The 13879-nt window shown below is 39.9% G+C and overlaps 1 protein-coding gene across 1 annotated transcript in view; it reads left to right on the top strand.

Moving 5' to 3' along the window:
- Window positions 1-13879, top strand: part of ERICH6B (glutamate rich 6B) — a 62402-nt gene that overhangs the window by 45316 nt on the left and 3207 nt on the right. The window contains 3 exon segments of the mRNA XM_066235653.1: window positions 9856-9941; window positions 10105-10155; window positions 10157-10244. Coding sequence (XP_066091750.1) covers window positions 9856-9941; window positions 10105-10155; window positions 10157-10244 — 225 coding nt within the window.

Genomic DNA, 13879 nt, shown 5'->3' with positions numbered 1-13879 from the left:
AAGTGCAGCCAAAAAGGCAAAGACAGGTGATGATTAAATGAAAAATACGTAATGTTAAACTTAGGTTAAGTTTAAAGTTAAGAAAGTGCATTATTTTACAATTAAGTTTTTGTGGTTTCATTTTTAGTAAAAAAAAAAGTGCAGTTTTAGTTGTGTTTAAAGTAAAGAAAATGCAGTTTTAGTATACATTTAGTGTTAAGAAAGTGCAGTTTTAGTTTACGTGTCTACAGTGCCTGCTTCCCTTCCTCCCTCCTTCCTCCTCCACCATTCACCTCTGTTAGCCTCACTCGTCTGTCTCCTAGGTAAGAATATAGTACTAAATAACACTTTTTTCTTTTATTTTATATATTTTGTTACACATTGGTAAAATATATATGTGTGTTTCTTAATTAAAAACATGTTTTTTTTCATAATTTAGGATGGTTTGGGGATGTTTCACAGGGTTGGAGCAGATTAAATCTATTTCAGTTATTTTAAATGGGAGAAATTTGTTTGATATACGAGTTGACTGACTTACAAGCTCGGTTACAGAACTAATTAAACTCGTATCTCAAGGTACCACTGCATAGAGGCCTTACCTAGGTTCAGCCACTATTCAGCCCAGATGGTCTCACAACCACTGCACTCTCAAGCCAAACAGCTCAGATGCGGGAACAGTGGGAAGAGAGTACATTCCAAGGACAAGAGAGGAACCTCTGATTGCCTGCGTCCAGCCCTCAAGGCAGCCAGGAGTCACGTCTTTGTGATGCTCGACTCCAACACTGGGTTGACCCCAAGGGATAACTAAGCTCTCTTAAGTGACCTCCTCCTAGTTTAGTTGCTGAGGGAACAGGTAGCCCCTTCCAGTGAAGTAGCTTCCCAGCTGATATAAGTGCTAGAAGCATCTCCCCATTGTTCTGGCCACTGCTGTTCCCACCGGTTGTCAGACATCAACCAAGGGTCACTGAGAACAGGGATTGTTCTTCTGTTGTCCTCACTAGTATAGTTCCCTTTTTCAGTTTTAAAAAAAAAATGCACAAAACTGAAAATTTTAAAAAAGAAAAACTTGTTGCTAAGAAAATGAACGCTTTAAGAATTTAAATTATGCTTTGTATAAACATAATAAGACCTAACAAGAAAAGAGCTTTAAGGAAAAAGTGCTTAGATCTAGACGTGCACCAAACATACATAAAAGATTGGGTGATACATAGAAAACTTTTTAAAATTCTATAATTCTGTGCTCAGGCTATTTAGAAATTGCCAAAACTGAAAATTATAAGTAATAAATTATGAATGATCACAGAGCCCATTGTCAGACTCACACACAAAGGAAAGCCCTCACCCAACATTTACAGTGGTGTTGTTAATACACATTTATGTTTTAAGTTCAAATGGTATGTTTAAAGTATGTTTTCTTTTTTTAACTCCCCACTTTAGCCTCTTTTTTTCAACTGAGTTAGCAGCCACGCTTGTTATTGGCCTGTGGCTGGTGTGTCGTTCCTCACATCCTCAAGCCAGGCTGGGTAGTCTCCACCGTGCTATCCGGCATCTAGCATTGGGGTGGTGCATTGTAGGCCCTTAGTCAATATGTGTTCAGTGAATGAATTAAAAAAAAGAGCTGTAAATTCAAGCCCTACATTTCTCTATTTAAAGATTTGCTCTTTCCTGTCAGCCTTTCTTACTAGAGGGGAATATGGCCCATGGCCCAAACCTTTAAACTCTCTTTGGTGCCTTCCGGAAAATAGATCTGAGTTTTCTTTCTCTTCTACCAAAGACTTACACCACCTCAAAACTCCAGAGACTTACATATTTCATGTATGGTATCAATCACCAAAAATCAAGGAGCCTGAGATAGAAGAAGTCAAAAAACCTTGTCCTACTGTTCATAGTTGTTGTAAGAAGGGTATTCCATTAGAAATAGATACAAAATGCATGAAGAGCAACATTGTGAACATTGACGTAAGTGCAATGGGGTTTTGGCATTTTTACTTGGTGCAGGGTGGGGTTTTTTTGTTTGTTTTGGGGAATGGTTTTGGGTTTTATTTGGGGGGGTTGGGTTTTTGTTTGTTTGTTTGTTTGTTTGTTTGTTTTATAGGCTCAGGTGTGTTGTTGTGAATCGGGGGCACAGAGAGAGAGATCAGCAGAAGAAATCATCATGGACTAGCAAAGGACCACCACTCGCTCAGGCAAATGGCACCGAGTTTGCGCTGTGTCCTATTTTTATTCACAAGATTTCAAAAAGCTTGTTTACTTAGAAATTGGCATAGTATCAAGCATAAGCTTTACTTAAAGATACATAGAATACATCTGCATGATAGCTTAATAACAATACAGTATCAAAAGGCATTAACTGCTATTGCTTCTATGGTTCCCACAACATTCCTCTCTTTATCTCAAGAAATAGCCTTGAAAGGAACAGAAATATTATGAGAATGTTTTACCAAGAAGAAAGCCCAGCAACCACTTTCAATCACATAGACCTGTTTCAGTGAGCCGCCTTCGAGTCACAAAACAATTCTCTTGGAAAGTCATTCTTTTCTTGTTGGCTGTATTCCCATCCAAGATCATGCAATGGATTATTCCACTACATTTCTCCTTTTTTGTTTATGCTGAATGTTATGAAGCACCATAGAAAACACAGCCTTCTGTCATTCATCCCTTATTTCTTTTGCTTTGATTCGTCGACAGACTATATATAAAAGAAAACATAGAATTAATTCTATTATATTGTACAAAGTCCCACAGTGGATCCTAAAAATCCTTTAATATGTTCAATAGGATTTAATTGCAATAAATTAACCATTAACCCCTTCAATATAGGTTGACCTGTCAGAATTTCTAATTATCTTTGAAAAGTTTTATGAATATGTCTTTCAAATTTAATGATTTCTTGCCTGACCAGGTGGTGGTGCAGTGGATAGAACATTGGACTGGGATGTGGAAGGACCCAGGTTCGAGACCCCGAGGTCGCCAGCTTGAGCATGGGCTCATCTGGCTTGAGCAAAAAAAAAAAGCTCACCAGCTTGGACCCAGGGTCGCTGCCTCCAGCAAGGGGTTACTGGGTCTGCTGAAGGCCCACGGTCAAGGCACATATGAGAAAGCAATCAATGAACAACTAAGAAGTCACAACACGCAACAAAAAACTAATGATTGATGCTTTTCATCTCTCCGTTCCTGTCTGTCTGTCCCTGTCTATCCCTCACTCTCTCTTTCTGTCTCTGTAAAAAAAAAAAAAATTGATGATTTCTTTAGTCATATTATCATGATTTAACAAATGCTTTTTAACATTTTCCTAAGGGAAATAAGTATGATTTTAAGGAATAGGGGTAACACAAAAAGTAATTACATTCTAATCACATCTTAGCTTAATTTGTCTTTGCAGGCTAACAATTTGATCTCTTAACACAATCATAGTCTGTTCTAAATCATTAACTTTAGTATTAATGTTACTATCTATACATTATTGAGAAGTCCACAGTTGTTCAGAATCTTCATGCCATTTTTGTACAAAGTGCACAGTCTGTATACTTTGATGTAATGTAACTCCAGACACAGCAGCCATGGTGGTTACAGCTATTAGTCCTATAATGATGGCGATGATCAGTCTAACCAGTCTCTTGGTTTGCTTCAAGGACTTAACAAGATGTTGTAACAGCATCATGAAAGAGGAACCCTGCCACATCTGATGCATCTGTACTGGAATCCAGACTCCTGTTCGGGTTCTTAAAATGTAAAGACTTTGACTATTTTCATTAAAAAGAATAGAAGAGTTAATACATGTACAAAAAGCACACTTATTGCAAGTTATTGAATAATTTTCAGCTGTCTATTTGGTTTCACCTATAAAAACATATAAGCAATCTAACACAAGCAGATATGAAATGTGTTTCATTCTTCTTTAAGATTAACATAATATGATTAGAAGGATAATTTCTCCAGATTTTTCCTTTCCACACTGATATATGTTTAAGTGCCATGGCTACTTTCCACAAATAATATTGTATAGGACCAAATTTTATATGAGGAGCTCAAGGTGACATCCCTCCTCTATGCCATATGATAGCTTGACCACCAGCTGTAATTAAACCATTGTTCTTATGCCACCTTAAATCAGCAACCTGCCCTTTAACTTGGACGGAACCATGAGGGCTTTAAACTAAGACGTTTTATGTACAGATATATTACTTTTAAATCTATATCCTTGTAACAAACATTTTTTTATCTCCTTTACTGTTATCTTTGACAATAGAGATCCAAGCTTGAGCTTCTATGTTTAAACAATGTGGCTCATGTCCTATACCTATAGGTAATCCCTCAACTCCTGTTGTATAATTTTCTAATTTCATGCCTTCTTCCAAAGGTGCTAAGGGACCTCTATCATTAAAAGGTCCTGGAAGCCAATTAGAGTCATTAACAAAAATAGGAAAGGCACTGTTTTCCTAATGAATAGCTCTACTTAATGGAGGATTAGGGACATATGCCTAATAACTAAAATTTTCAGCTCTACTTACAGAATTGTTACCAAAGCAATCATTGCTAAAAACAGGTTGGTAGCATTTTCTTCTTTTCTAGTAGCTTGTAGCACTTTTTTACCATTAAAGGTCAGTTTTTTAAGTTGACCTCAACTTGGTATTTTAGCCTTTTCAATACCAAGCAGCAGCACCTTTAAGATTCTTCTTTTGAAATTCATTTCTTCCATCTCAGCAATGGGCAGATATGGAAAGAATCTATCGTTCTTATTCATGTTGTTAGTTTAATTCTATGAGCAGGACTCCAAAGGACTTCACTGGATTCTGCAATGACACAAGCAAACCCCCTTCCCCAATGTTGCACTACACTAGGTACCTATTGATTCAACTCACTTTTATAATGTATAGGTTGATTAATCTTAGAACTGTTATTTTTTGTCCAATGTCTGTCTGCAGCAGTTAAATTATCTTCTCCTGTATTTAAGAAATTTAAAGTAAATAAAGCTTTGTGTAACATAATTCTAGGGGATAATCTTCCTTCTCTCTCCTTTTTGTTTAAGTAAAATATTTTTCAGAGTGCAATTACTGCATTCAATAATCCCTTGTCCTTGTGGATTATATGGAATTCTAGTAGTATGTTTAATATTCTAAAATGCTAAGAATTGTTGAAACTTAGCAGATGTATAGGCAGGACTATTGTCAGTTTTAATTGCTTTAGGAATGCCTATAACATTAAAAGCTTCAGTAAGATGTTGAATGACACAATCAGCCTTTTCTCTAGGCAAAAGTGTGGCCTCTCGAAAGAAAGAATAAATATTAATAGAACTGTACATAAGATAGTTTTCTTTAAAAAAAGTTTTCTTAAAGAAGAAATATGAGCAATATCTATTTGCTACAGGTTATTACTGTGTTGTCCTCTATGATTCATTCCTCTCGGTAATGGAGGAGCATTTATAATACTATACTGAGGACAGTTTCTAACAATATTCCGAGCTTCTTGCCTGGTCATTTTAAATTTTTGCATTAAACCTTTTCTATTTGTATGAGTCTTTGCATGAAACTTAATAGCTATTTCTATTGATCCAATGAGTAATTGATTAACTTTATTATTTGTAGTAGACATAGGTCCTGGTAAAGCTGTATGAGAACGAATGTGAGTTATATAGACAGGCGAATTTCATTCCTACAATAAAAGATGTAACTCTTGAAACAATTTGTGCAATCTAGAACTATTATTTGAAATATTGACAGTTTCTATAAGTTTAACTGTATGTTCTACATATTGTGAATCAGTAACAATGTTAATAGGACAGGATGTTTGAGTTTTGTCTTCAGCTATAATTAAACTATACTGATTTAAGGTTTCAGAAGCATTTTTAAGGATGACTGAAAGTTCAGCATTATTTTTACAAGCTATTAATATGTCATTTATATAATGGATTATTAAAGATTGAGGATATTTCTGACAAATTTTTTCTAAAGGTTGATTTACATAATTTTGATACAATGTCGGGCTATTCAACATTGCTTGTGGAAGTAATATAAACTTAATAAGAATAGTTAGTTCTGCTTATTGTTATAGACACAACAGCTGGCATTGTTAGAAACAGAGTCAAAGATGTTTTTTGAAGCCTTAGTCTTAATTAAAACATTTTTTGACTCCTGGGTAAGTTTATTTAATGTCAAATCTCCCTTTTTTCTATTTCTGACTTATGCCGAGGCTTCAATCTTCTGGAAGGCATCTACTGGTCTCCTGTATCTGTGGAGATAAGAGCAAATCCTCACCCCTACATTTTGCCTACATTGCTGTTGTAAATTAGTAAACTGTCTATCTAAAAAGTTCATCTTGTGTAATATTAATAAGAAGGTTAGCATTAGCATTTCGATTAGCTTGAATACAAGCCTGATTCTCCTACTAAGTCATAAATTATAACTTTCGCTTTTGAAAAACAGTCTGAGCTACCATTTCTAAATTTTTTAAGATAAAATATTCAGAGTCCATGAAGAAGGATAACAGTTCCTGCGTATAAGGACAGTTAGTTTTATACTGGGAGCAAGCCGTTTTTAACTCTTTAAGAGCTTTGACAGAAATTTGGTAGTGAGTATAAAAACTCCTTGTCAGAAAGTTTAAACTGTAAATTAAAAAGTTGCTCTTTTAATTATTTATAATATAAATGTTTTTCTTTATCAGAGGCCAATGACCCTTGTTATTTTCCTATTGTAAAAAAAAATCTTAGAGCTTTGTTAGGGACTTTCCCTAAGCCTTGCAGCTTAGTGACTACTGCCTAAGTGGGCTAAAGAGAAAACTAATGTTGCTTAGTAATAAGAGATGCATCGGCTTCTATACTAAAAGTCTTTTGTATGTTAAGTCTATTATAGGGCATCAGAAGAACTAAATTCCCACTTTCCTTGGTGCCTCCTTTTTCAGGATGTGGCCTTACAAGCAGCCAACTGCCTGAAACAGCTTGAGAAAAATTCTTAAAATGACTTAATTTTACTTAATTCCTTAATTTTACAGATTTGAGCATATTTTTACATACAAACAAGACAATTTTCAACACAGAAACACAAGGATAACATATAACTAATTAATTCTAATACTTGAATTCTTATTTGATTTCAAACTTTGAGTACACCTTACAATGTAAATTTAAATGAGAGCTCCTTATAATTTCTAATTTTAAAGCAAAAAATATATAGATGAAACTATTTTTTCAATGTAAAAGCCAGCATTTTATCAATGACAAACCCACAGCCAACGTCATACTCAATGGGCAAAAATTAAAAGCAATCCCCTTAAGATCAGGAACAAGGCAAGGATGCCCCTTTCACCACTCTTATTCAACATAGTCCTGGAAGTCCTAGCCACAGCAATCAGACAAGAAAAAGAAATAAAAGGCATCCAAATTGGAAAAGAAGAAGTAAAACTATCATTATTTGTAGATGATATGATATTGTATATAGAAAACCCTTAAGTCTCAGTCAAAAAACTACTAGACCTGATAAATAAATTTAGCAAGGTGGCAGGATATAAAATTAATACTCAGAAATCAGAGGCATTTTTGTACACTAACAATGAACTGTCAGAAAGAGAAATTAAGGAAGCAATCCCCTTTACCATTGCAACCAAAAAAATTAAGTACCTAGAAATAAATTTAACCAGGGAGATTAAAGACTTGTACTCGGAAAATTATAAAACATTGATAAAAGAAATTAGGGAAGATACAAACAAATAAAAGCATATACCATGCTCATGGTTAGGAAGAATAAACATCATTAAAATGTCTATATTACCCAAAGCATTTATAAATTCAATGCAATACCGATTAAAATACCAATGACTTACTTTAAAGATATAGAACACATATTCCAAACTTTATATGGAACCAAAAGAGAACGCGATTAGCCTCAGCAATCTTGAAAAGGAAGAATAAAGTGGGAGGTATCACACTTCCAGATATCAAGTTATACTACAAGGCCATTGTACTCAAAACAGCCTGGTACTGGTATAAGAACAGGCATATAGTTCAATGGAACAGAACAGAGAACCCAGAAATAAACCCACAGCTCTATGGACAACTGATATCTAACAAAGGAGGTAAGAGCATACATTGGAGTAAAGACAGCCTCTTCAACAAATGGTGTTGGGAAAATTGGACAGCTACCTGCAAAAAATGAAACTAGACCACCAACTTACACCATTCACAAAAAAAAACTCAAAATGGATAAAAGACTTAAATGTAAGCTGTAAAACCATAAGCATCTTAGAAGAAAACACAGGCAGTAAGCTCTCTGACATCTCTCACAGCAATATATTTGCTGATTTATCTCCACAGGCAAGTGAAATAAAAGACAGGATAAACAAATGGGACTTTATCAAACTAAAAAGCTTCTGCACAGCTAAAGACAATAAGAACAGAATAAAAAGACAAACTACACAATGGGAGAATATATTTGACAATACGTCTGACAAAAAGTTAATAACCAAAATTTATAAAGAACTTGTAAAACTCAATACCAGGAAGACAAATAATCCAATCAAAAAATGGGCAAAAGAAATGAATAGACACTTCTCCATAGAGGACATACAGATGGCCAATAGGCATATGAAAAAATGCTCACCATCATTAATCATTAGAGAAATGCAAATTAAAACCATCAACAAAACAACACAGAATAAGTGCTGGTGAGGATGTGGAGAAAAGGGAACCCTCCTGCACTGCTGGTGGGAATGCAGACTGCTGCAGCCAATGTGGAAAACAGTATGGAGATTCCTCAAGAAATTAAAAATCGAACTGCCTTTTGACCCAGCTATACGACTTTTAGGAATATACCCCAAGAACACCATAGTGCTGTTTGAAAAGAAGAAATGCACCCCCGTGTTTATGGCAGCATTGTTCACAATAGTGAAGATCTGGAAACAGCTCAAGGGTCCCTCAGTGGACGAGTGGATTAAAAAGCTTTGGTACATATATACTATGGAATACTACTCAGCCATAAGAAATGATGACATCGGATCATTTACAACAACATGGATGGACCTTGATAACATTATACTGAGCAAAATAAGTAAATTCGAAAAAACTGAGAACTATATGATTCCATACATAGGTGGGACATAAAAATGAGACTCAGAGACATGGACAAGAGTGTGGGGGTTATGGGGTGGGAGGGAGGAGAGGGAGGGGGTTGGGGGAGAGGAGGGGCACAAAGAAAACCAGTTAGAAGGTGACAGAGGACAATTGGACTTTGGGTGATGAGTATGCAGCATAATCAAATGTCAAAATAACCTAGAGATGTTTTCTCTGAACATATGTACCCTGATTTATCAATGTCACCCCATTAAAATTAATTTTAAAAAAAAGAAATTGGCATAGTATCAAGCAAACCTTTACTTAAAGATACATGGAATACATCTGTATGATAGCTTAATAACAATAAAATACCAAAAGGCATTAACTGCTATTGCTTCTATGGTTCCCAAACATTTCTCTCTTTATCTCAAGAAATAGCCTTGAAAGGAACAGAAATTGTATGAGAATGTTTTACCAAGAAGAAAGCCCAGCAACCACTTTCAGTCACATAGACCTGTTTCAGTGACCCGCCTTCGAGTCACAAAACAATCCTCTTGGAAAAACATTCTTTTCTTGTTGGCTGTGTTCCCATCCAAAGGTCATGTAATGGATTATTCCACTACACAGGTGAGATACACACACACTCAGGAAGCTATCAGAAGCAATACACAGTGTGAATACCAACAAGAAAAATGTGTTCAATACACAGAAGCACATCTGAATATGTGGGTTATCACAAATAACCCTGCACTTTTACTCGGGTGACAACCCGTGCTCTGAATTGGGACAGTCAGCTCCTGCACACTTTTCAAGAGCTTGTCTTTTCTTCCCAGGTGCAACAAGGTGATGTAAAAATAATTCTCTACTCCAATGACAGTATCTTCCAAATTCTCTTTCCTGATGGATGGAGCCAGATACAGTATCCACTGGAGCACAAGGACACTTACACTGACACCGATGGCACCTACAAAGCTTGTGATTTGGGGCTCGGGCATGGATTTTACAAGGCCTGCACCCTTTGCAGGGCTCTACTTTTTTAAGGGGATCCCAAGGGACTGCCAATGGCCTTAACCATCTTCCAGTTACCCGTCAGGACACCTGGCTGTGCTCATCCTCATTACCAAAGAGAACAAGTGAAGACAGGGAAAAAGCATATGTTCGGGCTCTTATCAACAACACTGGCCACGCCACCTTCTGTGATAAAAACAGAGAAATCTGGTAAGTTTAGGTCATGTATCTTAAACACTTCTCCCAATGGAGAATCAGTGTGGTTAAGGCTTCATTTTCTCTCTCTCTCTCTCTCTCATTCACTTATGAATCATTCATCCAACTCCCACATGTTGGAATGGGCAGATGGGCATCATTATGGACCAGTGAGACAGGTCCCTGACCTCAGACAAGGTGCAGTCCTGTCCCACTACTGCTTTCTCCAAGGGCGGAACAGCAATCACAGACTCAGTGCAGCCCCTTCATCTCTGCACCTCCTGAGAGTGAACGTCATGAGAATTATCCTAGGAAGATCTGAGGCCCCGGTGTCTGGAGGCCCCAGAAAGGAGGGTGTGGTGAGCGCTCTGGAGGTGTGTGCATTGTATTCAAACTATAACTTCTAAATACTTCATTGTAGCTTCACTTCGTTCTTGAGTTCCCATTTCCGGCAATGATGGAAAACTCCATCTTACCAGTTCGAAGTAATTCAGGCACTTCACAATGTTTCCCCATCTCTTTGGGGTAAGGACTTCCTCTTTTCAGGACTTCCTGCTCCCCTTGCATTCTAAGTAGACACGTAGTGGGAAAGGCATATTATCTTAGATCAATGTTATACTTTCTTTCTTACTGATAGTCAAAGCCAAATATTTTTCTAATCCCCACCCCCAGAAAAAAAGACTGTTTTTTCTCTCTAAGCATAGCTTTAAAGACTATTTTTCCTGCTTTGAGTTTTTTTCAAAACCATTTCCTAGTTTACTGCTTTGTTCTCAGAGATGTCACCCTCCCTGGAGGCCCTCTGTATAAAAAGTACTGTCTGGACACAAGAAGTGCCAAGTAGTAGGGGCAAGAAACATCTTAATTATCCCAAATGGCATCTGGGTACAGAGAAGTGGGCCTCTTCTCTCTAATGATGCTTATTCTGGGAGCCAAAGTACACTTGGCGAAGTGTACTTCACTTTCTTGATGAGAAAACGGGGGCTCAGAGGAGCCAATAAGTCATTTGCCCTGAACCACACATAAAATTACAGGCAAGAGGTTTTACGCCATTTTGACTCAGCCTGAAATTACATTGTTGACTCAGGCAGGCCCAGGGGCCTCCTCCTCCGTGGTGAATGGCTGTGCAGCATCCTGCCCACCGGGCCACAGGCCGAGGCCTAGGAGACCCCAGGGCCCTTCACTCTCACCCGCCTTGGCCAGGCCCGTCTGCCCACCCACCAGGCAGCTCTGCCTCTCTCCTTGCTCCCCAGCTGCCCCCACAGCAGCAGAGCACCCCCCCCCATAGGGTCACTGTCATTGTTCTTGTCCTTTCTTTTTGGTGCTGGAGGAGCTGGCCAGTACAGGGAGGCAAGAGTTCCCAGCCCTCCTGACTTCAACAGGTCCCAGCTCTGCTGCACTCAGCCTCTCTGTTCTGTTGCCTCCAAGGGGAGTGACATCTTTTCTGGGTCAGCTCTAGTTTGGCTTAAACCAAAGCAAAGCAGGGTCCATTGCAGGCTTCAGAGACCTGGATGAGAGAAGAACTGTCCCCCTGCACACCCCCCACACACCCATCACCCCTGAAAGGTCACACACAGGGTAAAATGGGCCCCATCCCCACGCTGGTTCCCTCCCCAAGGCAACGGCACCAAGAAAGACTGTGAGCCCACAGCCGGAGGTCCCTGGGAACTCGGTGTCACGCTGCAGCACCACTGTCACAGGGAGACAAGTTTTGGGAGAGACCCACTGAGTCATTTGGGAACACAGCGCTCCTCAGCCAGGCCCACCGATCTTAATCATTGCTAGAAACTTCCCTAGCTGCTCCCAGGTTCCAGCCTCGCCATTGCACCCCAGGCACTGGACGGGGTCAGAGCCAAGCTATTTTAAGGACTAAATATCTCCTCTGGTCATGTTTTATTTCTGTTTCCCTGGGAAACGCAGATGGCGTAGTTGTAATTGGCTGGGTGTATGGAGACTAAACCCCAGCGTCGCCCCCAACCTCCAGGCCCTGAGCTTGAGGTCTCTCGGGCCAGACTGCCACCCCGCGCCCCAGACCTGCCTGACCTCAGGAGCCCTGGTGGGTGAGTCTACACACTCCACAGATTGGCTTCTTTGCACCCCTGAGGAGGACCTCCAGATTCAGACATCTCTGGATGTTCTCAGCCCCATTTTCCTGAGGGAGCCTAAGCCCAGAGCATGGTACCCCAGGCAGGGGCAGAACTCTAAACCCAGGGAGCCGGGAAGGCTGAGAGAGGGAATGCTGACAGGAGCCATCTACAGGGCTAGCGCTAGAAGGATCTGCTCCCTGGCAGGGTGAAAGAAAACCGCCCTCTCTGCCTTCTTCTCCGTCGATGACAATAAGGAAATTCTAACATTGACTGAGTTATTGCTGTGTAGAGGCATTTCAATCTGCACAATGACCTTTTGAGTCAAGTACTGTTATTATCTGCATTTTGCAGTTGAAACAGGCATAGAGAAGTCAAGTAACTGGCCCAAGACCACGCAGCTTGCAAGTGGCAGATTCAGGCTTTGAACCTGGACTCTCTGACTCCAGAGTCCACATTTCTAATTCTTTACATGCATACAACCTCTTGTCTAAGGACAAACAAATGAGGCTGGTCAGGCTGGGGTCCGATGGCGAGGGACGTAGGACTTTTGCGTTTTGTTCGATGACCAATGGGAAGCAACAGGAGAATCTAGTACTGACGGTGAGAAGTCCTCCTGCTGAGATGAGCAAGGCTGCCCTCCGCTGGCCTCTCCCCCTGGGCTGACCTACACGGCCCCTGGACAGCCTGGAGGAGGTCAGCATGCAGCCTGAGGAATCCAGGCTTCCGAATCCTGCATGCTGCGTGAACTCAGGTCTCAGACTCCCTCCACTCTGCACTCAATGCTCTAGGAAAGTTGCTGCCCCAACAGTATAGACTCCAGGGACAGGCCTGGTGGAATTCGAAAAGCAGAAGCCAAGGATGGAGGGATATGGTGGGTTTTAAATGCCGAGAAGGGATAGATCTTAGATGTGTGGGACCTGGGCAGGGTGAGGGAGAAGCCCCTCACCCCTCACTCACCCAATACCAGTTATGTGGGCGGGGCAGCAGGAACTCATTGGGGAACAGGACAGGCTGCGCTTTGCCCTCCAAGACTACATTTTATAGTTCAATGGGGAAAAACAGATGATAAACAAGTGCAGTTGATTCTTGTTATTCAAGATAGTTTTGTTCTATAGAGTCTCCATGGACGCTGAATTAGTGAACACAGAACTCATTGCTCTGTGTTCACACTCTGAGGGGGGTGTGTGTGTGTGTGTGTGTGTCCGCGCGCACCCACGCACGTGCTTCGCATAAAATCATGAACGTGAGCAGAGCGGAGAAATAGTCGATCATCTGATGCGCACGTTCTCAGCTGAGGCTGGACAAGGTGACTGCCTACCAGAGGATGGAGAGGGGAGGGCAGGGCACCATGGCACAGGGAACACCAACTCTGGGGCCCCGGGGAATCTCCTAGGATGGGTTGCTTTTAAGATTATCTATGTGAGATTATAGACAGAGATGAGAGAGATATAGACAGAGACAGAGCTAAAGACAGAGAGTCAGAGATAGAGATGGAGAGAGAGAGTTCTAGGAACAATGGGCTCAGTATTCACTGTGTCCAAGGTAGCTTTATAGAACCTAACTGCACACC

Source organism: Saccopteryx bilineata, chromosome 6, assembly GCF_036850765.1.
Source record: "Saccopteryx bilineata isolate mSacBil1 chromosome 6, mSacBil1_pri_phased_curated, whole genome shotgun sequence".
NCBI lineage: Eukaryota > Metazoa > Chordata > Mammalia > Chiroptera > Emballonuridae > Saccopteryx > Saccopteryx bilineata.
Note: the sequence above shows the minus strand (reverse complement) of the source record. Positions and strands in the feature narration are given on the sequence as shown.